This window comes from Chelonoidis abingdonii, chromosome 4, assembly GCF_003597395.2.
Source record: "Chelonoidis abingdonii isolate Lonesome George chromosome 4, CheloAbing_2.0, whole genome shotgun sequence".
In the NCBI taxonomy this organism is placed as follows: Eukaryota; Metazoa; Chordata; order Testudines; family Testudinidae; genus Chelonoidis; species Chelonoidis abingdonii.
In genome coordinates, this window is record NC_133772.1 from 2,016,395 (window position 1) to 2,041,788 (window position 25,394).

General features: G+C 49.9%; 1 protein-coding gene across 1 annotated transcript; it reads right to left on the minus strand.

Annotated features, from left to right (window-relative positions):
- Positions 1-663: 663 nt before the first annotated feature.
- On the minus strand, positions 664-8,471 carry LOC116827310 (serine protease 27-like). Its single transcript, XM_032784723.2, has 6 exons — positions 8,306-8,471; positions 7,835-7,861; positions 4,567-4,729; positions 4,085-4,356; positions 1,498-1,667; positions 664-1,053 (listed from the first exon to the last, which is right to left on the minus strand). Exons 1-6 carry the CDS (start codon positions 8,361-8,363, stop codon positions 754-756), a joined length of 990 nt encoding a protein of 329 aa, XP_032640614.2. The 5' UTR covers positions 8,364-8,471; the 3' UTR covers positions 664-753.
- Positions 8,472-25,394: the final 16,923 nt, after the last annotated feature.

A 25,394-nucleotide genomic window follows, 5' to 3' on the forward strand; every position in this document is an offset into this window, starting at 1 on the left:
CTGTTTTACCTGTAAAGGGTTAACAAGGTCAGTGAACCTGCTGACACCTGACCAGAGGACCCATTGGGGGACAAGATACTTTCAAATCTTGGTGGAGGGAAGTCTTTGTTTGTGCTCTTTGTTTTGGTGTTGTTCGCTCTTGGAGCTAAGAGGGGCCAGACGTGCAACCAGATCGGTCTCCATTCTTTCTAACACAGTCTCTCATGTTCATAACAGTAGGTACTAACTAGTTAAAAGGTGGATTAGTTTTATGTTTGTTTTCTTTATTTGCAAATGTGTATTTTGCTGGAAGGATATTTTACCTCTGTTTGCTGTAACTTGTAACTTAGGCTAGGGGGCAGGGAGTTCCTCTAGTCTGTATAAGCTGAAGACCCTGTAAACATTTTCCATCTTGATTTTACAGAGATATTTTTTACTTTTTTCTTTCTTTAATTAAAAGCTTTCTTTTTTAAGAATCTGATTGATTTTTTCCTTGTGTAAGACCCAAGGGAATTGGGTCTGAATTCACCAGTGATTGGTGGGGGGAAATGAGGGGAGGAAAGGTTAATCACGCAAGGATATGAATACATACATGAATGATCAGAGAGTTATTAGTTTTCAAATCATATCGCACAAGGTGCATTTTGCACAAAGATTGTTACAATAGTGTGCAGGGTGTGAATACTGTGGTCTGGTGTCACAGGTGACATGGTCTCTCTGCAGCAAGGGTGAGGAAGGGCTGGTGTGGGATGGGGAACCAGTCAAGGACCAGGGTCACAAGGTCAGCCACAGAAGCACAGTGAGGAGAAGGATCTCGGGGATGCTGGCAGAGGGTCCGGCACTGTTCGTAGTGACGGTGGTAGAGGGACTGGCACTGTTCAAAGTGAAGTTCACCACCATGAAACTCACACCAGGCACATTCTCCTGGATCCAATCGTTGTGGACATTCGGGCGGTTGTAGACCCCGGGGTAACCAGCAGCAACACTGTTCAGTCTTTTCAGTAACCAACTCACAATCCCAGCAAGGTACCAGGTCCCGTCCTCCTCACACACCAGGGGTCCCCCAGAGTCACCCTAGAGACAGGGAAAGAAATAGGGTTGGAAGGAAGGGGACCAGTCTCCATCAGCCACAAGGGCCGTATTGGATTCTCCATCTTGTGATGGCTTCACATCCCCACTGGCTGCCTTTCTGGGAGATGCTTTATCCCGACACAAGTCTTGGGTCTCGGTAAAGGGGTAACCCAGTGAGATTGTAGACTGGGTTATACAGGTCAGAATGGATGATTTAATGGATCCTGCTGACTTTTTAGTCTCTGGGCTCGATACTCTTGTGTAGACACTGTGGACTGAACTCAAGCCTCAGCCCTTCCATCTGGGCCCCTCTTTGGTGGGTCCCCCCGACACACACCACCAAGTCAACAGGGAGACCATGCTAGGAACTATGGGGTTCGCAATATCAACCAGGGTCAGTGCCACACCCAGCACAAACCGGCCCCGATCTCAGTCACAGAATCTCACCGGGGCCGTCCCCTTATAGCCTTCCATGTGCCCGGCACACATCATGTCCTCTTTGATGGGGTTGTCACCCGCAGGCTTTTGTAATGCTTCCCGGAAGAGATCGTTGCAGACTGTGGTGTCCACGGTGATCACCTCCAGCTCCTGCAGTGTCTCCGCTAGGGAAGAACTCACTGAAATGAAAGGCCCGAGGGCAGGGTGACGCACGTAGCATGAGGAGAAGTCACATAAAAAGCTGTCACATTAAGGATCTATAAGAAGTTCTCAACTCTGAGGGGCAGGGCGGGGAGAGCTACCAGGTCTATGGGTTTGACCAGGTGGGGCTGGAAGTCAGATCTCCTGATTTCCATGCCTGGCTCTGGAAGGGGAGCAGGGTCGGGTGTGGGTGTGGGTTGGGGTGGGGGTAGGGCAGTCGGCCAGTTTAACTCACGCTAAAGGCAACAACCCAGATTTTAAAGATACTTTAGGTGTTGCTCTGCTCAGCTTTGCAGCCCCACTTGGGGCCAGATTGTCAAAGGGATTCGGGCACCAATAGGCGCAGGAAGGTGCCCAGTGGGATTCTGGAAAGCTCATAGGCATCTGCAAAAGCTGACACTTTCAAACCTAAATCTGATGGGAGAGTCAATGGGAGTTAGGCACCAAACCTGCACAGCGACGTTTGAGTAACCCAGTTTGGAGCCTGTCTGAATCTTTACGTGCCTAAACCCCTTTAACACTCAAGCCTGTAGAGCACATATGAACTTTTTGAGCCTTGTCTACACACAGTTTGCCCTGCTTTGGTTTAATGGGTTTAAATCTCTGAGCAGATGCTGCTCAGTTCCAGGCCAGGTTATCACATGGCCGTGAAGATATAATTAGGTGTGTGATCTGATACTGCTGGGTGCCAGCTGGTGGCCACCTCTGACACTGCTTCCTATTGGTCTGGAGCCAGCATCGGTAAAGATACAGGTGCCAACTACACCCACAGATGTGCTTTGAAACCCACATTAGGGCACACACTCATGGACATCCATTCATTGCGCCAGGAACACACACACACACACACCCCGCCCCCAAATAGGAACATCCCTTCCTTGTGCCAGGAATTGAGTCCCTTAAATGCTCTTTTTCTCTCTTACACACACACAATGAAACAGACAGCTCCAAGAGTGGCTAGTTTTCATTCAGTTTAACCCTCCTCTGAAATGGTGAAGATAACACAGCTTTCGAGCAAAATCAGAGCATCCACACAGCTTGAGGTACTGGAGTAACTAAGGGTTGTCCCCGGTGTATAACTCGGAGCTGCGGTTATCTCACTGTCTAACCATATAAAGCTGCCGGCACAACTGCGTGTTTGTATAACTAGGGTTGGCAGAATCCAACTATTATAACTGGATGGATATTATTGATGTTTCTTTTTAAGGGTTATTTTTATTTTCAGCCATTTAAATTTTCACAAAATTATGGATTTAAGGGTTTTGGGTTTTTTTTCATTTTGTTCATTTCAATTTTCACAGCTCTGGAAGAACATGGGGTTGGGCCAGACAATAATAATTTAATGACCGCAGAGGCTGAGATTCAAAGAATCAAAGTTGTATGAAAATTAAAACACAAATTGTCAGTATCCTATGTCAAAAAAAGCCAAGTAAATATCCTTAAATTAAACTCTAATAAGTTCTCAAACAGCGTGTCTCTCCCTTTGCGTGCCTGTAAATTTCAGTGATTAGCAATGGAAACATTTTTTCATCAGTGTAGAGTGAAAGCAACACGGACTGACAAAAATCAAACCCTTCCAGGCCCGTGTAGAATGGTGCCTGCATAACTGTGCGGCTGTGCAACTGTTTACCTGTATAACCATATAATTCTCGCTGTATAACAATATGATGATACAACTGAACCTGTATAAACACAAACCTGTGGTTGTACAACCATACCTGTGTAACTATATTACTGGGGACCTGCGAAACTGTGGCCGTTTAAACATAAGAACGGCCATACTGGCTCCACCTATACCAGTATCCTGTCTTCTGACAGTGGCTGGTGTCATTCAGAGGGAATGAACAGAACAGGGCCATTTTGAGTGATCCATCCCCTGTTGTCAGGTCCCAGCTTTTGGCAGTCAGAGGCTTAGGTACCCCCACAGCATGGGGTTGCATCCCTGCCCATCCTGGCTGATAGCCATGGATGGACCTATCCTCCCTGAACTTATCTAGTTCTTGTTTGAACTTTTGGCCTTCACAACATCCCCTGGCAAGGAGTTCCACAGGTTGACTGTGTGTTGTGTGAAGAAATACTTCCTTTGGTTTGTTTTTTCAAACCTGCTGCCTATTCATTTCACTGGGTGACCACTGGCTCTTGTGTTATCTGAAGGGGTAAATATCACTTCCCCATTTGGTTTCTCCCATTCGTGATTGTAAAGAACTCTATCAACTCCCGACCTTATAACTCTGTAACTGCACAACTGTGCCTGGATAACCATGGAACCATGGAACTGTGTAACTCAGTCCATCTGTGTACCGATGAGGTTACAATCACCCCGCCCGTAACCTTCACCCAGTACTGGGCCTTTCCCCTGTCCTTTCCCTCTCTAACAGCTACAAGTGTGCCTCACCTTCGGGGTGAACGTTCCCCCAGCCTGTCACCCAGCAGGCGTCTCCAGCAGGCACACGGACGGAGGCATCGAGCAGGCACACAGGGCTGATGGAGGCCGTGAATGCAATTGGCTTCTCCAGCTCTACCAGAGCGATGTCGGCAAGGAAAGTGCTACTGTTGTAATTGGGATGGGGGACGACCCTCTTCACCGATGAGAACATCTGGGTTGGGGTCTCACCGACAATCCTGTTTTCACCCAGCAGCACCCGATATGATGAATTGGCTGCAGACCTGAACGCAAGAAAATCTGACTAGGGAAAAGCCCCCAGCAATGCCTCACAAGGACAGCTCGCCTGGCGCTGAGGTACAGCCGGCTCTGGGGTGGAGCGGCTGGGGAACAGCCACACAGTGATGCTGCACAATAGGAAGCCAGTGGAGAGGGAGTGGGATTCTTTCCAGAACAGCTGCAGTCACTGTCTCTGCACTGCCTGGGATACTCACGAATCGAAGCAATGAGCTGCTGACACCACCCAGCTCTCGGAGATGAGCGAACCGCCGCAGATGTGAGAACCGTATCTCTGTACACTGACCTGCCAGGGCCAGGCCCCGGCCTTGGCATCTTGACCATTCAAGATGCGCCCTGAGACTAACGGCTTGCCACAGGCTGGGAAGAAAAGAGGGAAATGCATTATCCCCAGGCAAGGGAGCTAAAATGGGGAAAGTATAAATAATTATAAGTGTTCCCTGATGATAAGAGAGCAGCTGTTCCCCTCCCAGAGCCTGGGAAAGAACCCAGGAGTCCTGACTCCCAATGCACCTGCTGTAACCCCTTCACCCCCACCTCCCTTCCAAGAGCTGGGGCTAGAACCCCTGAGTCCTGGCTTGTAGCCACACGCGGGTTGCACGTCAGGGCAGCTAATGCTACTGTTTTGCTTTGGGCACCTTACCTGGCTGATTCTAACTCCCACGAGCACTGTGACACTTTCTGTGGTAACCCCCTGCTCCCAGCAGGAGGGAGGCAAGTCTGTGCCCACCCGGGGAAACCCTCCCAGCCACCAGTGGCTGGCATCCCAGGTGCTCCATGAGCCCTGCTCTATCCCTCTGCAGGCAGCACTTTACACACCCAACTCTGTTACGCTCCAGGGCCCAGTCCCCTGTCTTCTGCGCACCCACAATGCACAGCGATCCGCTGCCTCCAGGGAAACAGCACACCCCAGCACCCTGCTCTCCCCTCGGTTCAACCCTCTCCTTAGCTCCTGACACCTAGACATGTCTATACTAAAACCAAGCTGATGTTTATTTAGCAGAGGTTGAGGCAGAGATTCAAACTAAAGGCAAGGAACAGAACGTGGAAATGTAAGGTCACAGGTAGAAGAAAAACATAAAACACAGTCTAGGGCCTGTACCTGTTAGCAAGGTGCTGTCTATCTGCTAAGGTGTTTCTCACCCAATGGTTAGTTCTTCCAGCCCTTGTCCAGCCCATAAAGCTGGGATACAACTCACATCCAGTTCCACTGTAATGGACCAACCTTCTGCTCTTATCCAGTCACAAGGTCCCTGTGACATTCTGTATCTCGGGGGAATACCCTGCACCCCTATGTTCATCCTTATAATATCATTGTGTGGTATCCAATGTCAAGTCGGTCATGTCAGACTTGAGTGATGTTATAGTAATTGTTGTTACAGTAATGCTATAGTGATGTTATACGCTGTAATTTCATGTATATAGTTATGGGGCTGAAAATGTGTCCTGATGGCTTAAAGCAAGCCCAGGCAAAACTCTCCAGGAGCAGAGGGGCAGTTCTGTATATAGTTATGGGGCTGAAAATGTGCCCTGATGGCTTAAAGCAGGCCCAGGCAAAACTCTCCAGGAGCACAGGGGCAGTTCACACCTCATCAGGGCATGGATGGGACAAACCCAGCCCAGCCTCACAGGAACAAAGGACACTGGCCTACGCAGCAACAGAGGATCGGTTGGACTCTCAAGTGAGTCACTCCCCTCCCTTTGGTCAGTCTGGAACTGCGACAAGGTAATGCTCACCTGACTCTGAAGGTGGAGGCAAAGCCAAGAGGGAAGAAAGGACGCAATAAAAGGGAGAGAGGTTTGCCCTGCTTTTCCTCTCTCTTCCACCTCCATCTACAGACACCATCACCAAGCAACTGAAGCACTGACCAAAGGGTAGAACCTAACTGAAGGGCAACCAGCTTCTAAGTGGTGAGAAGCATCTAAGTTTCTAAGGGCACTGAAAGTGTTAAGATTAGCTTAGAATGCGTTTTTGATTTTATTTCATTTGACCAAATCTGACTTCTTGTGCTTTGACTTATAATCATGTAAAATCTATCTTTGTAGTTAATAAATTTGTTTGTTCCACGTGAAGCAGTGCATTTGGTTCGAAGCATGTCAGAGGCTCCTCTTGGGATAACAAGCCAGGTGCATATACATTTCTTTGTTAAAATGACAAACTCATATAAGCTTGCAGCAGCCAGTGGGCATAACTAGACAGAGGTTCCTAGAGTTGTGTCTGGGACCAGAGATATTGGCTAGTGTCATTTGGTTACACAATCCAAGGGGGCAGCTGACATGCTAGAGGGTGCACGTGAACAGCCCAGGAGTGGGGGCTCTCACAGCAGAGCAGGGTCAGACTGGCTCCCAGGGTTAAGGATTGGAGTGAACTAGCAGATCACCAGTCCACATAACACCAGGGGAACGTCACAGTCCCCATCTTCCAAGATTCTCCAGTGAATCAATTGTCTTTTTAAATCTCCAACCCACATCTCATCCAACCAGTGATGAGAGGCAATCTCCATGGCTGCTCAGTTTTCAGACTCCCCATCAGATTTGGAGCACAACATCCTATGTAAACCTAATTCCATGCACAAATGTCTCGCAATAACCATGGCAATCAGCTCAAACTTAGCTTTTAACAGAGATCCCACGAGCCCCTTTCATTGTCACTGGCTGGACTCAGATATAATGTCCTTGCCAGTACATGGCTGGGTGAGTTTGGGTATAGATATGTTCTAAGCGCTTAGGGAGTGAAGAAAGAGCAGGCAGGGCTGGAATTATTATGAGGTTGAGGCTCCCATGGAGGTTAGATTAAGGTTCTCATGGTGGTAAAGATACAGTTATCATGCATTTAAGGTTATTGTGGGATTAAGATTAAGGGTATCATAGTGTTAGGGTTAAGGTTAGGATAGGTTATAATGGGTATAGGGTTATCATCAGGGTTATGCTGAGGTATTATCAGGGGCACTAGAAGCCAGAGAGAGAGAACTCTGCATCCCATAGAAATCACAGACTAATTCTGGGAGGTGGAATGCAACCAGAACACCTGGGTTCCCACGCAATTCACAAGCACAGCCCCAGGGCATTTAAAGGTAAAAGTGTTATTTACATAAGAAAATTGAATTTTCACAAGCTGTCCTGGTAAAACTTTAACTCACCCTGCTTCTGCCACTCTGTGGAAAAGCAAGCAAACAAGAAAGCCCATATTTCAACCCTAACCTCCCATTATAAACTTTCTCATAACCGCAGTGATAACCTTCACCCAATGATACCCTTAACCCTAACCCAATGATAACCTTAACCCCAAAATAACCTTAACCCTTACCGGTAACCCTGATAATACCAATTTATCAACCCTGTTCTAACTATGCCTTTCTCCCACCCCATGACTGGGATAGGACCCAGTAGCCTTGGCTCCCAACCTCATTCTCATTCCACATGCCCACGGTAGGCAAGGATGGCATTTTCCTGTGAGTGTCTTACCTGCCTGATTCTGACTCCCCTGGGCACCTAGGGAGCAAAGAAGTCACAGATATTAATGTGTGAAGGACGGGGGGAGTGATGCACAGTTATTGCTGTACATTATACACAGTCTGCACAGTGTCTCTGAGAGAATGGATGACAGTAGCTTCACCTACAGTTCTCAGGCTCCACTCAATCTCGTGAAACCTCTCTGCTATCCACAGCAAGAGTTACACATCTTAGAAGCATTGCTATTCAACTCATCATCTGTAGGTTCCATAGTCACCAACAACAAGCGGTCTGAAGGGGGAAGCTCAGGAGTGAATGCAGAAATAGGGGCTAGATGGGGAGCGGGGGTTCCATGAATGGCAAAGGGATTGGATCCACCTCTTCTTCACTAGCCCAATTCCCTCCCCAACAAGCCAGTTTTTCTCTCCCCTCCCCATGGGAGGTAGGGCCCTGTCTCCCATCTCACCTCCATCCCACACTCACCCTGAGCCAGGCTCGTTGCCAGTAGCGCTATGGCCAGTGGGGAGCAGAGATGTCCCATGATCCAGCCTCACCTGGTCCTGTCTTAGCTAAAACTAGCTGCCTCCATCTCTCCGACCAAAGCCCCTCTGGGGAATGAACACGCCTGGAGAGGGTTTTATAGACACAGCTCCTGCCTCCACCCTCCCAGAGCTAGGGAGAACAGATATGATTGATCCCACAATAAGCTGCTCAAGGAAACAAATGCTTCAAAATTCAGCACGTGAGCAAGGCATGACAGTTCTCACTCTGGTCTGCCTGTAAGTGCCCCACGAGTGGCAGACTGAAAAACCAAACAAAAACTCGCAATGGCCAAGGTTAACAAGAGGAGGTGCATGGCGATTTTCTCTTCTCTGTTTCTTTAGCAATTGAATGTGCCAAGAACAGCTGGCCAAGGACATGGCCCTGGCAAAGCTAAGGCTGCAATGGGGGTACGGTTATCAGGGGGGTTCATAGATTCTAAGGTGAGAAAGAACCACTGAGATCAGTCTGACCCCTTGTATAACACAGGCCAGAGAATGGCCCTCAAATAACTTCTAGAGCAGAACTTTTAGAAAAACTACCAGTCTTGATTTAAAATTGTCAGGGAGGAAGAACCTACCATGGCCCTTAGTAAATTCTTTCAGTGGTTAATTACTCTCCCCATTAAAAATTTTACACCTTATCTCCAGCCATTGGATCATAGTAGACCTTTGTGGGCTAGATTGAAGAGGCCTTTATTAAATATTTGCTCCTGTGATGGGGAGTTCACTTTGCACAGGGCCTGGCAAGATTCAGATGGCTGAGTGGGCCAATTAAACTGTAACCGAGCCTTAGTGGGTCACAGTTGAGAATGCCAAATTGAGGATGAAATAGGGCAAACACAACCCAGAACTGGTGGTCATTCTAAGATAGACCAAACCAGCCACAAAAGCAAACTCCTGTTTCACCAGGCTGGCTAACAAGAGAACATAAAGGCATTTCAGTTCTTATATCACCCCCGAAACCACTGGATTCAGAGATGAATGGTTCTTTACCATCAATCTAATCAAATAATAGGTTCTTCTGATCCCAAAGGAACAGCCCCACACTCAGGTCAATATATAACTTAGATCTTACCCAAAAATCACCCTGGTGCCAATCCTTTAGTATCTAAAAACCAGAGGTTTATTGAAAGAAAGAAAGAAAGAAAACTGGTTGAAAGAATCAATCACATACGGCAATGGCAAAGTTCTTGGTTCAGGTTTGTAGTAGTGATGGCATAAATTGCTGGACTAAGTTAAGTCTCTGGAGTGCATCCACAGCTTGGATGGGTCATTCAGTCCATCGTTCAGAGCTTCAGTTTGTAGTAAAGTTCCTCCAGAGGTAAGAAGCAGGATTGAAAATTACAGCAACAAGATGGAGTTTGGAGAGACATGGGCCAGCCACTTGTTCATGCCCAATTTCCCTCAGTCATTGCAGGAAGCCATTACCTACACTCCAGACAGCATGTTTACACGATAGTCCACTCAGTGTAGATGGGCATCTTCCATAGTCTTCTGTCAACCAAGTGTTTCTTCATGAACCGCTTAATTTGAACAGTTCCTCCAAGATGTGCTGAGTGTTACCTTGTGGCATTATGCAAGGAGTCAACTTTTGAAATCCAGGTATAGCGCCAGTACTTACAACTTCAAATACAAAAGTGATACACGCATTCAGCTAGCATAACCATAACAAGCAGTTTTATAACCTTTTCATAGACACCTTCCTTGACAACCTTTGCTGCAAATATTTAACAGTGATTGCAACAATGGTCTGTATGGTTATATTGTAATCAGATAACGTCACAGCCCATTGTTAAATATTTGTTCTGTGATGGGGAGTTCACCCTGCACACTGCCTGGCAGGGTTAAGATGGCTGAGTGGGACAATTAACTGCCCAGGGTGCAGCAGGAGAAGGAGCCAGGGAACAGGGATTTAAGCAGAACACACTCCGCTGGGCAGGAAGAGGCAGGACCTATATAAGCTAGGAAGCTGGCAACAGAAGAGGTGGGAGGGAGGGAGTTTCCAGTCACTCCCTGAGAAGAGGGAGTGTGACTTGGCTTGCCATGCCCAGAGAGGAGAGCCAGAGAGGTAGGTAAGGCTCAGGGGAAAAGCAGTGAGGTGTGGGGAAGATTGCACCTGGGCTGCTAATGAGAGGGCCCCTGGGCTGGGACCCAGGGGAGAGGGTGGTCCCCAGTCCCCAGACCAGCCACTGATGAAGCCACCAGCAAGGATGTGAGCAGGAAGACTGCCTGAGCCCATTTGTCAAGAGGGACTGAGATACCCCCCAAACAGGGCAACTCGCATGCTGACCTGGCCAGAGAAGTGCATACTGAGGGTGCACGTGCCGGCACTCTCTCTGCTGCGCTGCTTGCGGTTAACCTTCCTAGGCAGGTTTCTCAGCCACTCAGCCTATCACAGTATCCCCCATTGTTCTGTTCCCCTGCAGCCCCTATCCCTCAGGTCAGTCCCAGTCCAACAAGTTTCTTGTTTTTGCGGATATAGACTAACACAGTGACCCCCTGATACTTGACCCCATGCAAGGCTCTAATTTTATAAACTTTATTAAAAACAATAATTGGATATTCTAAAGGTAGAATAAAATGTGGCAGACTTTGGTATGGAAGAATGAAGAAAGGAAGGGACAGTGCATTGTGTATAATGTATGTGATTTATGTTAAGATCCAGGCTATGTTGTGCAAAGTGAAAACAACAATCTCAACACTGTCAGGTTATTCCTTTATTTTTATTCAATATGTCGACTAACTAATGAAATTAATATGTTTTCAAGCCGAACGTGTATTAATTCGAATGACCAAGGCCACATTATGCAGTATTCATTTCTGAAAGTTTACAATAAGCGATGCTCTGGGGAGAGCAGGGGGGTGGGGAAGGCGCAAGGTGGAAGTTTCACCTAGGGCGCAAAATATCCTTGCACCGGCCCTGCCTGCCTGTTATGTTTCTTGTGCCCCCCTTCCTCCAGCACAGCACTCCACCATCTCTGTGCGTCTACAGCAAGGAGAAAACATATGCACCAGCACCAGACACAATTTTCTACACTTTGGATCCTAGTCGCATCCTCCCACAGTCTGGCACCTGCGGCAGCCACCTCAGTTCACCTCATGGTAAGGCCGGTCCTGTCCTGTGGGCACGGAGAACCTAACTCCTATTGAGGTCAGCCAGGGAGGCTGGATGTGCACATTGCAGGAAATAGATGGTCAGGGCAGCATAATTCACTGAAAAAACCGCGTATTGCTGATTGCAACCCAGGATCTCCCTGTGTGGCTCTCTGTTCATCCTGCCTCTGGGCTGGAGCATGAGCAGAGCTTTCTGAGACAGCTGCTGTGGCTGTGGCCAGCCATCGAAGCGCGTTTCCCATTGTCTCTCTTCTGGCTGTGGATGTTCGATTGCAGCAGCCCCGCAAAGGTCCCAGCCTCGCTCTCTAATGTCCATTATCCCTTTGCTTGCATGGTGCTTCATGGACCATCGAGTAGCCTCATGTAAACATCCCAGCTGTGGACACAGGCACCAGCACTGATTCCCCAAACTAAAGTCCTCTTTGCAATCCAGGGAAACAGCCTGGGTTGTCTGGAGCGCAGGGTGTGGCCCATGGTGACTGCAGACCCTGCCCCTGCTACACAGCGACTCCTGGGACCCCTCTAGCCCATCAGCACTCGGCTCTCCCGCATTCTCCTGAGCAGCTGAGATCTGGGGGGAACAGAAACCCTTTGTTAGAGATGGAAAATCTCCTCCCAGGAACACTCCGTCAACGGCTGCCAGAGGCCTTCCCTGTGAAACCCCAAATGTGCAGCCCCTTGGATTCCCACAGGGGAGATCTCAGCTCATTCACTTGTCACCCGTGGCTGCAGTTTCTGACATGTGGAATGTAGAGGAGGTTTTGCCAATGGTCCCTTCTATAGAGAAGAATGGGAGGAGGTTTGGCTTGTGATGTGAGGCCCAGGTCTGAGAATCAGGGCTCCTGGGTTCTGGGGCTCTGGAATGGAGTGTGGTCTAGTGGGTGGAGCTGGATTTGTTGACAGTGAGTGAGAGGGGCTTGTGCTGAAGGACCTTGGGTCAATCCCCACCAATTCCTGTAATGTCATCATGTGGCCATGATTTTACTTACCTCTCAATGTAGGTTATTTAGCCCATTCCTGGACACACGTATTACATCTGCTGCTGGCCATGCCTGCAATGTAGGTCCTTCATCCACATAAGGACATGGCACAGCAAGGTCAATTCAGCAGCTCCCATCTGGTCTTCACCTCCGCAATGGACGGCGAGCTCTAACCTGACCAGAGAAAGACAGCGTGGTGTTCTTCAGGGGAATGTGCTGGTGCTCCTATATCCCCTGCTCCACCTGACACGCTAAGGGATTTCCAAAGAGACCACTAATCTCGGATAAACAAAGCATCTGAGATGACGTCAGTGTGGGTGGATTTACTGAGCAGACTGGTTCTAATGGAAGAACAGATTTCTCCCCTGCTTTAGGGAGATTCCCATAGGAAAAGTCTCTGATGGTGGCGGTGGGGGCAATGCAAACCCCCAGCCCTTTGAATGGCAGGAAATCAGGACTCGGGGAGTTAAGGGGTGTCTCTGTCCTGCTGGAGGGAGCAGATCTGGAGAGCAGGAAGAGAACGAGTGGCATTGTAGGAAAGACAGTGACTTCTACCTGTGAAGGTGGCTGAAGTTTCTGGCAGACACTAGAGTCCCTGATCCTTACACCGCCTTTGGAGATCCTTCTCCTAGGAATAAAATAAGGACACCACACAGAAAATGACATTTGAATCCCAGGTCTGGGATCCAGGGAAAAGGGATGATCTCAGCCAGGCTACGTATCAAGAACCCGATTTTTGCCCCAAGAGCCACAATTACCCAGATGAGATTTTCTTCCCCATTTGCTTTCAGGTTATTTACTCACACTATTCATTTGTTTGCTTTGCCAGGTCTCCAGTCTCTGCAGCTGTTCATTGGTTTTAGTAACAGTCTTTCAGTTTTTGCTTCTATTTCCTCTTCTTACAGGGTAGCATCTGCTCAGCACTTTTTAAAAAGATCAGTTCAAACCAAAATCCTGATCCTACATGGAAGAGGAAGGTTTCTGAGAATTTGGCCGCAGAACTTTCATTCCCTATTATTTACTCAGGTGCAGGTCTGATGCAATCTGCACCCCCAAGAATGCCCATATCACGCACAGGGGGGACTTAGAATACCTGTTAAAAGAGAAGGATAGTAGATTAAAAGGTGGGGAAATCAGCCAATGCGTCAGCACGTCTCTGCATCATTGAAGCACCAGGCATGGGAGCAAAACAGGTTACAAATCCCCATGGTTCTTTCCCACTAGACAGATGTCCAAAAAGAAAAAGGACTTCAGCCAATTATTTCCTTACACTCTGAAGGGGTGAAATTCAGCCCTGTGCAGACAGCCAGGGCAAGGTCTCTGCATCACAGCGGTGTTAAGTGGCACTTCACTGCCCAGGTGCTGGGAGACTTGGGTGGCAGAGTTTTCCTGCTGGATTGGAACAGCCGGCTGGAATCCTGTGAGGTACAGAGCAGAGAGAGGTTAGGGCCACAACGTTCACCTCAGAGGCTCAGCTTCTGCAGACTCTTGGGATGTTCCCATCTGAGGAGGAGGATTTTGGCCAGCCCCAGGTCAGAGCTTTCAGTCACTCCAACCAGTGATTCTCTGGCACAGTTGATCTAAAGTAGCTGAACTTTTCAGGCCTTGCCCCCATCTCCGACCCCTCTCGCACCTCGCATTGCCCTCTAACAGCCCTGTCCCTTCTCTCGATCCCTGCCAAACCCAAATACAGAGCCTAGCCCACGCTCCTCCTCCTCTCAGACCCTCTCCTCACCCAATCCTCCCCTACCTTTGACAGACTGATCCCTGCGCCCTTTACCCAGCTCCTGGAGAAATCATGGCTCCTCAGGACAACCAGGGAGTGGGTGGTTCCAACCTCTGTGTGGGGTGCGTGGTTTTCTGTCTACGCATCACTGAGAGCCAGCACGTCTCCATTTCACAGGATGAGTGAAGTCTAGGAAGCGCTGCACGTCTTGAGGACTTCCAACTTCACCCCATTTATGAATGGCTTCCACCTTACTTGGATCAATCGTAACATCTTCTGGGGAGAGGATGTACCCCAAAAACTCTGTGGAGAGTTGGCTGGAAGTTCTGCTTTTCCAGTTCTGTGTTAAGACCATGCTGCCGAAACCTCTCCAGGTTCAGATGTGCTGCGTGTGCTGCTCTGGGTTCTCCAAAAAGAGACATATGTCACCCGAATAGATGTCACTGTCCCCAAATACACCACTGATGAAGTGTTGCAAGGTCAGAGGACAGTTGGTTAGCTCAATTAGCATATCAGACCATTAAAATGTCCATCGTGTGTTTTGAAATCTGTCATCTATTTGTCCCTTGCCCAAACGAGCGTGAGATTGGAAATCCTTGCAGATGAAGTTTGATGAAACCCTTTGCAGATTTACTGTGAGCCAACAATTGTGAGATTCACAGCAGAGGGCAATGGTTTCAAATGATCACTTTGTTCAGGAGCTGATTGTCTAAACAGAGGCGTAGCAGAGTCCCACATTTCTTCTTCCCCAAAAGGGCCTGCTCTTAGCACTGGTTTCCATGACTGTACGCAGGGAGATCCACTAATTCTGGTCCCAACAATGCGTAAATACAGGGAAAAGCAACTTTCAAACAAGGTGGTAGGTCAATAGGGCAGTCATAGTCCCGGTCCGGAGGTAACGAGTCCACATTTCTTTCTAAGGTATCCATGTAATCTTGGTATTTATCAGGAAGGCCACCATCAATCAAACCCTAACCCCTCCCCTTGATCCTCCCAAGCCCTACCCATTGACCCCTTAGTCCCTCTCACCTGTCACCAGAAGTCCCGCCCCATGGAGGGTTTTAATTCCGGGGTCAAGATGGCCACATGACTGGAAGCAAGGTGTGTCATGTGACCCCTCTAAGAACTCCTCCCGCCACCCTCTACCAATCAGGATGGGGTTCATCCCAGAAGGACCACCCTGAGAGGAGATTTGACCAACCAGGGTGAGTTCCGAGGTGGGGTGACCCGTCCACAAGTGGGTCGTGTGACCCCTCTAAGAACTCCTCCAACTGCCATCTACCAATTAGGATGGGTTTTGACCCAATAGGACTGCCCTAAGAGGAGATTTTGACCAATCAGGGAGAACTCCGGGGCAGGGCGACCCGTCCGGAAGTGCGCCGTGTGACCCCACTAAGAACTGCTCCCAAGGCCCTCTGTCGATCAGAGTGCAGCACCATTACCCCATAAGGCCCAGCACCGGACAGACGAGGCCATCTCTTACCAAGGACACATGGTTTAGAAACTGTGGAAAGGCTGCTGAGAGGAAACCTGGACTCCTTCACCACCCCCTTGAGAACTTCTGACTCTGTCTTAGCCCTGAGGGTCTTTGACCATCCACGGAGAAAGCACTACATCAGTGACAGTCCCAAGGAGGAGGAGGGAGCGACCGAGGGGAGCCCTTCGTCCCAGCCATTGATGGATAAACCGGAACCAGAACCCAAAATGCAACTGCTTGTGAGACACCCCAATGAGCATGGTGGCCTCTCTTTGTCCACCCCCTTAGAGGTGGAATGTGATTTGAGGCTCAGGGGAATCACCGGTGGACAAGGTGAATGGAAAAGACGTCACATAGGTAAATGAATGATTAACAAACAATCGCTTCTTAATGGGTAAGGAACCGGGGGCTGTGTAAACCTAAAAACAAGCAGTAGGGTGCTTACACTGTTTCTGTTCTGGAAAGCTCTCAATAGCTCAAAGATGCCTTTCTAGATGGCTCGGAAGCCCTGGACAGCGTTGCATCAAGCAGGGAAGATGAGCTGGGCCCACGTTGGTTTTGCTCAACGCTGATACAAATTGTTCAAGAGGACTCTGAGGATGACGGCCATGAGGTGTTTCGGAGGAGGCTTGGCATAGAACTAACTGGGCCAGTGCCACATCGTGAGCGTAAAAAAGTCATGCGGACTATTGTACGTGTTGCTGTTTATGCTGCCTTTAAGCACTGCCTTAGGGAAAAGCTTTGTGAAGATTACGAGGGCCATGTCATAGATGTGCCAGCCCAATGGCCCCATGACTGGGTGACTTGGACTTCAGTGGATATCAACTGCAAGCTCCGGGGCCTGTGTGCTGAGCTGGGTTTGGAAAGCTGATTAAACACCGTTATTGCCAGAGGTTATGCTGTGCAGTGTCTGTGCCTAAGCCAAGAACATTCAGCGTAAGGGGGGACCTTGATCAATGCTGTGCAATTCAGTGGAGCTCCTGACTGTGTTTTAAAGAAAATAACCTGCTTACAGCTGGAGTGGAAAAATTGCAGGCATTTTCAGGTTCATTTTCTTTAAAACACAGTCAGGGTCTCTACTCAATTGCACAGCATTTCTCCAGTTACGGCAATCATGTGAACAAGGACACGTGTATCACTAATTGTGTTTTTTTTCTAGAAAACCTGTTGAAAAATCTATATTCAGGGGGACGCCAGTTAGCTGGTCCTCTCCCCCATGTTCGTAATAAAGGGGCCTCAGGTGATTCTGATCCAAACACAAGGCGGGGGCGTTTTTTTCCACGACACGGCATGATATTGGCCATCTAGTCCACACAAAAAGTTACAGATTCCTGCTTAAGGAAAAGACTATTTGTAAGGAATCTAAAAGGATTCAGTTAGAGAATGGTGAGAGGACAAACACATGATAGAAAACTTGGTAGCTGTAAATTAAAAAAAAGAAAACCTATTGAAAAGGGCTTTGTGACTGTGTTTCTGTTAGAAGGCCTTTGGCCCTTAAATGAGCTAAAAGTTTTAATGAAGCATCTTGGTTTGGTTTCAAGGAGCTGCACGTTTTTTCAATAAAAAAATCAATTGTTTGTGAGAACCTAGCGCTTGTGGGTTGTGTGTAAAAGTGACCCATTTACAGCAAAAAGCTGAAATGTGTGTTGTGGGTGGGGGGAAAAATCCTAAAAAATGTGCTTACAATAAAACAAACAGGTTGTTCAGATACGTGTTTGAGTACAATAGAGTTGACTTATCCTGTTGAACTGAGGGGGTTTAACCACACACCACCTCACTGAATAGCCAGGGTTACTGCGATTACTTACCCTTGTTGCCATAGGGTTAAATTTGATGGAGGTGGGTGGGGGTGGATGGTGAATTCTGATTAATATGAAATGAAATAAAACCTCAGGAATTTGCAGTTGCTATTGGACAGTTTAAATATAACTGCTGGAGTTGGCAGAACTCAACTGGACAGTTTCAATATGACCCCAGGAGTCGGTGGAACACTATTGGACAGATTAAATATGGTCCTGGAATTGGTTGAACGCGATGGGTCATTCTTTCTAGAAATCACCCCCACCCCAAACTTAAAGCATGAAAGAAACATGTTTAAAAGAAAAAAACCTCAAGCCCCAAGACATTCACTGATATCTGCAAAGGGCCCCCCGCTTGGAAATGGGTCCTGTTCAATACTGTAAGAAGGCCCCACAGAAAAATTTATTTTAACTTACAGAAAAAAAGAAAAAAGAAAAAAAAAAGCCTTGTTGTGCAGACAGCTTGGTTCCCCTACCCCAGATCACAACAGGGTGTGCTATGGGAGGGGTGCCTAAAGTCCTTAAGGATCTATTAGTTCAGAGCTGTGGGGATAAAGTTAACCTGCTAGCTACTATGCTGAAGTCTCTTTGAACCAATGGGCTAAGATGGTATAAAAACCTCATGTCTGTTGGAGACTGTCCTTTTCAACAGAAACTTTCTTGAATGGCTGCTGGACGGCAGACAGAGGTACAGCTTGCTTACTTTAACTCTGAAACTCTATATTGTATAATGCCACTCTTTGCCCAGGCTGTCTTAGGAAAATAGTGGTGCCTATCTTCATTGCAGTGTGATCTGCTTAGCATGGACCCAGTAACTTTAAGCTGCAGTTCACCACCAGGCCAAGGTAAAAACCATTTTAACTATAGTTGTGCTTAATACTGTTTTAAAAAACTTTAGGTATTGCACAGTGTGTACAGGGATTTGGTGGTAACAGTAACTCACATTTTTGCTTGTTCTTTAATCTGAAGGCCCAAACACACAGTGGGGGGAACAGAACAAGCATGTGCCTGCAAGACATGATCCCTTAGTAAAAGGGAACTTTTTTGCAACTGACTTTTAAATGCATGGGGAAGGGGGTATTGAAAAGTCTATGGAGGCAAACTTGGTTTGGTGTGTTTCTAAAGTTGCTGATTTGTGTGTGAGAGAGGTCTGGGCAAGGCATAGGTGTAGAGTTTTTTAAATGTATTTGGTTTGTTTCAAACCAACAGAGTTTTTTTCCTGTGCAAAATGTGGTTTAAAATAGACTTTAAAAGGAGTTTGGTTTTTATTCTGCAAAATGAGATGTATTTTAAAAAAATGTTTGAGTTTTTTGTTGTTGTTTGTTTGTTGTTTTGTTTTTTAAGTGGCAGAAATAAACTCAAAACCTATCTTTGTCATACAGCCTGAAAAGGATGATTTGTTTTAAAGCGCTGACTTTTTAAACAGAAAAACACTCTAATGAATATTTAGTTTTGAAGTTTACAAGACGGTTTCTTGTGTTTTATAATAATGCTGTTTGCTCCACAGTACGGTGAAAACATGAGATCCTTAGAGCAGAGGGAAAACAAGCTGAGAAGAAAAGGGAACGAGACAGCTGAAAGGGAAAATTCACCAGCATCAGTGACTGATGGACGGATGAAGCCCAGAAAATATATTTTGCTTATTGGTTTGGTTGTTCTATAAGGTTTTGTATTTTAAGTGAATCCATAGGTGTGGGTGAGAAAGATGGTAAAGTTCAGTTTTGTAAAATGGTTCCCCTCACCCTTAATAGACATGGGCAACTTTTCTGACAATGCTTAGTCAGCGCTACAAGGACACATCCTCCAGAACCGCCAAAGAACCAGGAATCTGCTTTGAGACCTTTAACAACGCAAACCCGCACAAGAGTGCAGATGAAGCATCCGGGCAGTCCAAACCTCATATCCGTCAACCCCAAGGGCAAAACAAGACTCTGGTAAAAAACAACCACAACTCCAGTTCCTCAGCGGCCACTGCCACACCAAACCCTGAGAAAAGGCCCACATTCACAAACCCGGAGCCTGCGCTCGAGGGGCTCTGAACGTGCGCAGAACCACACACATTCACAAACCCGGAGCCTGCGCTCGAGGGGCTCTGAACGTGCGCAGAACCACACACATTCACAAATCTGGAGCATGCGCTCGAGAGGCTCTGAACATGCGCAAAACCACACACATTCACAAACCCGGAGCATGTTCCCCCGGGCAGCTCCGGCAGCTGGGTTGGGGCCAGGATTTAAAGGGCTCACAGCAGGGGTGAAAGTAACTTCCAGGATTTACCGGTACTGCTGGAGTCCTGAGGGGGCATGGCCTGAACCGGAGAAGGCGGGGCCTCTCAAGATTTAAAGGTCCTGGAGCATTAGCTGCAGCTGGGAGCCGGAGGGCCTTTAGATCAACCCGGGCTCAGGGGCAAATTAAAGGGCCCGGGGCTCTGGCCACCGTGGTAGCTCCGAGCCCTTTAATTCCGGCCCCAGCCCGGCTGCCGGAGCTGCGGGGGGAAATTAAAGGGCTCTGGGCTCCCTGCAGCTGTGGCAGCTCTGAGCCCTTTAAATCCCTGCCGAGGAAGCCGCTGCGGTCCAGCACGGCATACTGGCTCTGGCAGTTATGCCATACCGAACCCGACCGGCTTACATGCACCTCTGGGTCAGAGCTCCCACAGCTGCGTAGAGCCCAGAGCCCTTTAAATCCCCCCCACAGCTCCAGCAGCCAGGCTGGGGCAAGAATTTAAAGGGCTGAGAGCAGAAGTGAAAGTAACTTCCAGGACTTACCGGTACTGCCGGAGTCCTGAGGGGGTGTGGCCTCAACTGGAAGAGGTGTTGCCTCTCAAGATTTAAAAGTCCTGGGTCACCGGCTGCGGCTGGGAGCTCTGGGGCCTGTGAATCAACCCGGGGCTCAGGGGCAAATTAAAGGGCCCGGGGCTCTGGCTACCATGGAGCCCCAAGCCATTTAGATTCCCTCCTCAGCATTGGCAGCCGGGTTCCGGCTTGGATTTAAAGGGCCCGACTGCCCAGAGCTCCCATTGCTGCGGGGAGCCCGAGCCTTGCCGGGCTGGGGCCAGGATTTGAAGGGCCCGGAGCTCCTGCAGCTGCAGGGACTCCCGAGCCCTTTAAATCTGGGCACCAGACTGGCCACCGGAGCTGCAGAAGGGATTTAAAGGGCTCTGGGCTCCCCACAGCCATGGGAGCTCCGAGCCCTTTAAATCCCCACCGAGGAAGCCAGTGCGGTCTATCATGGCGTACTGGCTCTGGCCGCTACGCTGTACTGGACGGTACCAGCTTACTTTCACCTCTGTCTCAGAACTCCCATGGCTGCAGGGAGCCCAGAGCCCTTTAAATTCCCACTGCAGCTCCAGCAGCTGGGCTGGGGCTCGGATTTAATGGGCTCAGAGATCCCTCATATCAGTCAAACCCAAGGGCAAAACAAGACTCTGCTAAAAAACAACCACAACTCCAGTTCCTCAGCGGCCACTGACACACCAAACCCTGAGAAAAACCACACACATTCACAAACCCAGAGCATACGCTCGAGGGGTTCTGAACGTGTGTAGAACCACACACATTCACAAACCCGGAGCATGCGCTCAAGGGGTTCTGAAAAAAACACCAAGGACTGACAAACCATTCTTCCAAAACCATAAGCTCATCACCAGTCCCCTATATTCCAGTATTTGGGAAGACTCTGATGCTTTATTCAGAAAACCGATGGACGCTGTGTCCCCGGGGGGGATGGCATTCTAAAAAGAGCTGGGAAAAATCTGACACTTCACTCAGAACACTGGTGACCTCTGTATCCTCGGGGGGCTAACAACCGACTGTAACTCGCTTACTGGATGCTGAAACGAGTCTGTTCTTCAAACAACTGACTTAGCCGAATACTAAAAGGCTAAACCTTACAGCGCTGAGCTTCAAAGGTGCCTAATGTAGGTGAAGCCGAGCGACGTGGATAAAGTGAAAATCAGTCTGTTTCTACCAGAACAGGGAGAGAATGTAACTGCTACCCCAGAGAAACACCAAAGCCCTCGGACTCTGTTGCTCAGCAGGTGCTGGATAACGGGAAGGACGTTCTAAGAAAAATGCATTAGTATTGCTAAAGAAGCTGGACCAGGCTACAAATCTCTCTTCATGGAACGATAAAGGGGCTTTTGTGTACAAAGGCTCTGTGGTGAATGGTTCTAATATGCTCGACTTAGTCCGGGCCGTGACCCAGACGCGCTCTGTTCCCAGCAGACATGGACCTTGAAGATGGGATGTGTTTATGAATGTCATGGCGGAACGGAACGTACCACCTTCTGTCATGGGCACTGCGGCCAACAGAGCTCTAGGGAACGTCTCACGACCTCAATCATCACTTAATCCAGAGGTGAAAGTAAACCGGTACACTCCGGTACAGAGTACCAGCCAGAGCCAGTACGCGGTGCCGGACCGCACCTGCTTCCTCGGCGGGGATTTAAAGGGCTCAGAGCTCCCGTGGCTGCAGGTAGCCTGGAACCTTTTAAATTGCCTCCTGCAGCTCCAGCAGCCGGGCAGGGGCCAGGATTTAAAAGGCTCAGAGCTCCTGCGGTTGCTGGGACCCCAGAGCCCATTAAATTCCCCCCTGCAGCTCCGGCAGCTGGGTTGGGGCCGGAATTTAAAGGGCTCAGAGCAAGGGTGAAAGTAACTTCCAGGATTTACTGGTACTGCTGGAGTCCTGAGGGGGCATGGCCTGAACCGGGGAAGGCGGGGCCTCTCAAGATTTAAAGGTCCAGGAGCATCGGCTGCAGCTGGGAGCTGCAGGGCCTTTAAATCAACCCGGGGTTCAGGGGCAAATTAAAGGGCCCCGGGGCTCTGGCTACCGCGGGAGCTCCGAGCCCTTTAAATCCGGCCCTAACCCGGCTGCTGGAGCTGCGGGGGGAAATTAAAGGGCTCTGGGCTCCCTGCAGCCGTGGGAGCTCTGAGCCCTTTAAATCCCTGCCGAGCAAGCCGGTGCGGTCCAGCACGGCATAGTGGCTCTTGCCGCTACACCATACTGGACCGTACCGGCTGACATTCACCTCTGGCTCAGAGCTCCCACAGCTACATAGAGCCCAGAACTCTTTAAATCCCCCTCACAGCTTCAGCAGCCGGGCTGGGGCCAGGATTTAAAGGGCTCAGAGCAGGGATGAAAGTAACTTCCAGAACTTACCGCTACAGCCGGAGTCCTGAGGGGTGTGTGGCCTCAACCGGAAGAGGCAGGGCCTCTCAAGATTTAAAAGTTCTGGGGCACCGGCTGCGGCTGGGAGCCCCAGGGCCTGTGAATCAATCTGGGGCTCAGGGGCAAATTAAAGGGCCCGGGGCTCTGGCCACCACGGAGCCCCGAGCCTTTTAGATTCTCACTGCAGCTCTGGCAGCCGGGTTTCTGCGTGGATTTAAAGGACCCAGCTGCCCGGAGCTCCCACTGCTGCGGGGAGCCCGAGTCTTGCCAGGCTGGGGCCGGGATTTGAAGGACCTGGAGCTCCTGCAGCTGCAGGGACCCCCAAGCCCTTTAAATCCCAGCACCAGACTGGCCGCCAGAGCTGCGGGAGGGATTTAAAGGGCTCTGGCTCCCCCATAGCACATGGGGAGCTCCGAGTCCTTTAAATCTCCGCCGAGGAAGCTGGTGCGGTCTGGCATGGTGTACTGGCTCTGGCCGCTACGCTGTACGGGACGGACTGGCTGACGTTCACCTCTGGTCAGAGCTCCCACACTGCTCGGGAGCCCAGAGCCCTTTAAATCCCCCCGCAGCTCCAGCACAGGCTGGGGCAAGGATTAAAGGCTCAAGAGCAGAAATGAAAGTAACTTCCAGACTTACCGGTACTGCCGGAGTGCTGAGGGTGTGGCCCTCAACCAGAAGAGAAGGGCCTCTCAGATTTAAAAGTTCTGGGCACCGGCTGTGGCTGGGAGCTCCCGGGCCTGTAAATCAACCCAGACTCAGGGCAAATTAAGGGCCCGGGCTCTGGCCACCGCGGAGCCCTGAGCCATATAGATTCTCACTGCCCCTCTGGCAGCTGTTTGGGCATGGATTTAAAGGCCCGGCCACCCGGAGCTCCACTGCTGCGGGGAGCCCGAGCCTGCCTGGCTGGCCGGATTTGAAAGGCCCGGAGCTCCGCAGCTCAGAAACCCCGAGCGCTAAAATCCCGGCACCAGACCACCGCGGAGCTGCGGGGGAGATTTAAAGCTCTGACTCCCACAGCCCATGGGAGCTCCAAGCCTTTAAATCCCCGTCTGAGGAAGCTGGTGCGGTCCGTCATGGCATGGCCCTGGCCACTACGCCGTACTGGACGGTACGGGGCTTAACTTTCACCCTCGCTCAGAGCTCCCAAGGCGCAGGAGCCCGAGCCCTTAAATTCCCCCTGCGCAGCCCAGCAGCCGGGCTGGGCGAATTTAATGGGCTCAGAGATCCCTGAGCTGCGCAGGCCCAGAGCCCTTTAAATTCCCCCACAGCTCTGGCAGCAGGCCTGGCTGGATGTTAAAGGGCCAGGGCTCCCCTGCAGCGGTGAGAACTCTGGCCCTTTAAAATCCACGCCGAACCCGGCTGCCGGAGCTGCGGGGGGAATTTAAAGGCTTGGGCTCCGCAGCAGGCCAGAGCCCTGGCCCTTTAAATTGCCCCTTAGCCCCGGGTTGATCTAAAGGCCCTGGCTCCAGCCACAGCCGATGCTCCAAGGACCTTTAAATCTTGAAAGGCCTTGCTTCTTCCGGTTGCCGCCATGCCCCTCAGGCTCTAGCAGTACAGATAAGTCCTGGAAGCTTACTCACCCTGACTAATCATTCTTTACCTGGTTCACCTTGGTCCGCCGGTGACTCCCCGACCGCAATACATTCCCACCTCTAAGGGGGAACAAAGAGAGGCCACTACTATGCTGCATCGGGTGGTCTCACAAGTAATTGGAGTTGGTCGGGTTCCAGTATATCCATCAACGGTTGGCCAAAGGGCTCCCTCGCCGCTCCTCCTCCTCCCTCGGGAACTGTCGCGAATGTTAGCGCTTCTCGCGGACGGTCAACAGAGCCTCGGGGCAAAGACAGAGTCCGAAGTTCTCACGGGGGAAGGAGTCCGGCTTCCTCGCAGCAGCCCTCCACAATCTCTAAACCATGTGTCCTTGGACAGAGGATGGCCTCTTCCGTCAGCGCTGGATAAGGGGTGATGGTGCTGCACTCTGATGGCAAGAGGCCTTGGAGGAGTTCTTAGGGGGGTATATGGGCCCACTTCCCGGATCGGCTCACCTTGCCCAGACTCGCCCTGATTGGTCAGAATCTCCTCTTGGGGTTGGTCTGTCAGGACAAGACCGATCCAAATTGGTGAGGGCAGTGGGAGGAGTTCTTAGAGGGTCACAAGACCCACGTCGGGACGGGCCACCTTCCCAACCCCAGAACTCGCCTCTGATTGGTCAAATCTCCTCTTGGGTGGTCCTTTTGGACAAACCCCATCCTATTGTAGAAGGGTGGAGGATTTCTTAGAGGGGTCACATGACACACCTTGCTTCCAGTCATGTGGCCGCCTGGACCACGAAGTAAATACCCCCATGGGGCGACTTCCGGTGACAGGTGAGGGACTAAGGGTCATGGTGGGGTTACGGTTGATTAATGGTGGGCTTTCTACTGCTGCCGGGTGTTGAGTACGTTCCAGGCAGAACTGGAGCCAAGTGCCCATGTCCGGGCCAGAGTCGAAGCGGGTGGTCAGTAGTACGAGCCAAAGTCCATATCCAGGCCAAAGGTCGAATCAATGTAGTCGAAATCCGAGGGGTTGGGGAAGATCAGGAGAGGAGGAGGCAGGCTGTGGAGCGGATGGGTGAAGCCTGGAGCAAGGCTAGAGAAAGGCAAGGAGAATACTGAGCCAGTGTTCATACCCCAATCTGGAGCCAGGAAGGGTCACGCCAAAGTCATAGCCAGAGACTGGAGCCAAGAGTCCAGCCGGAATCAACACGAGAGAAACCGGAGGCAGGGCAA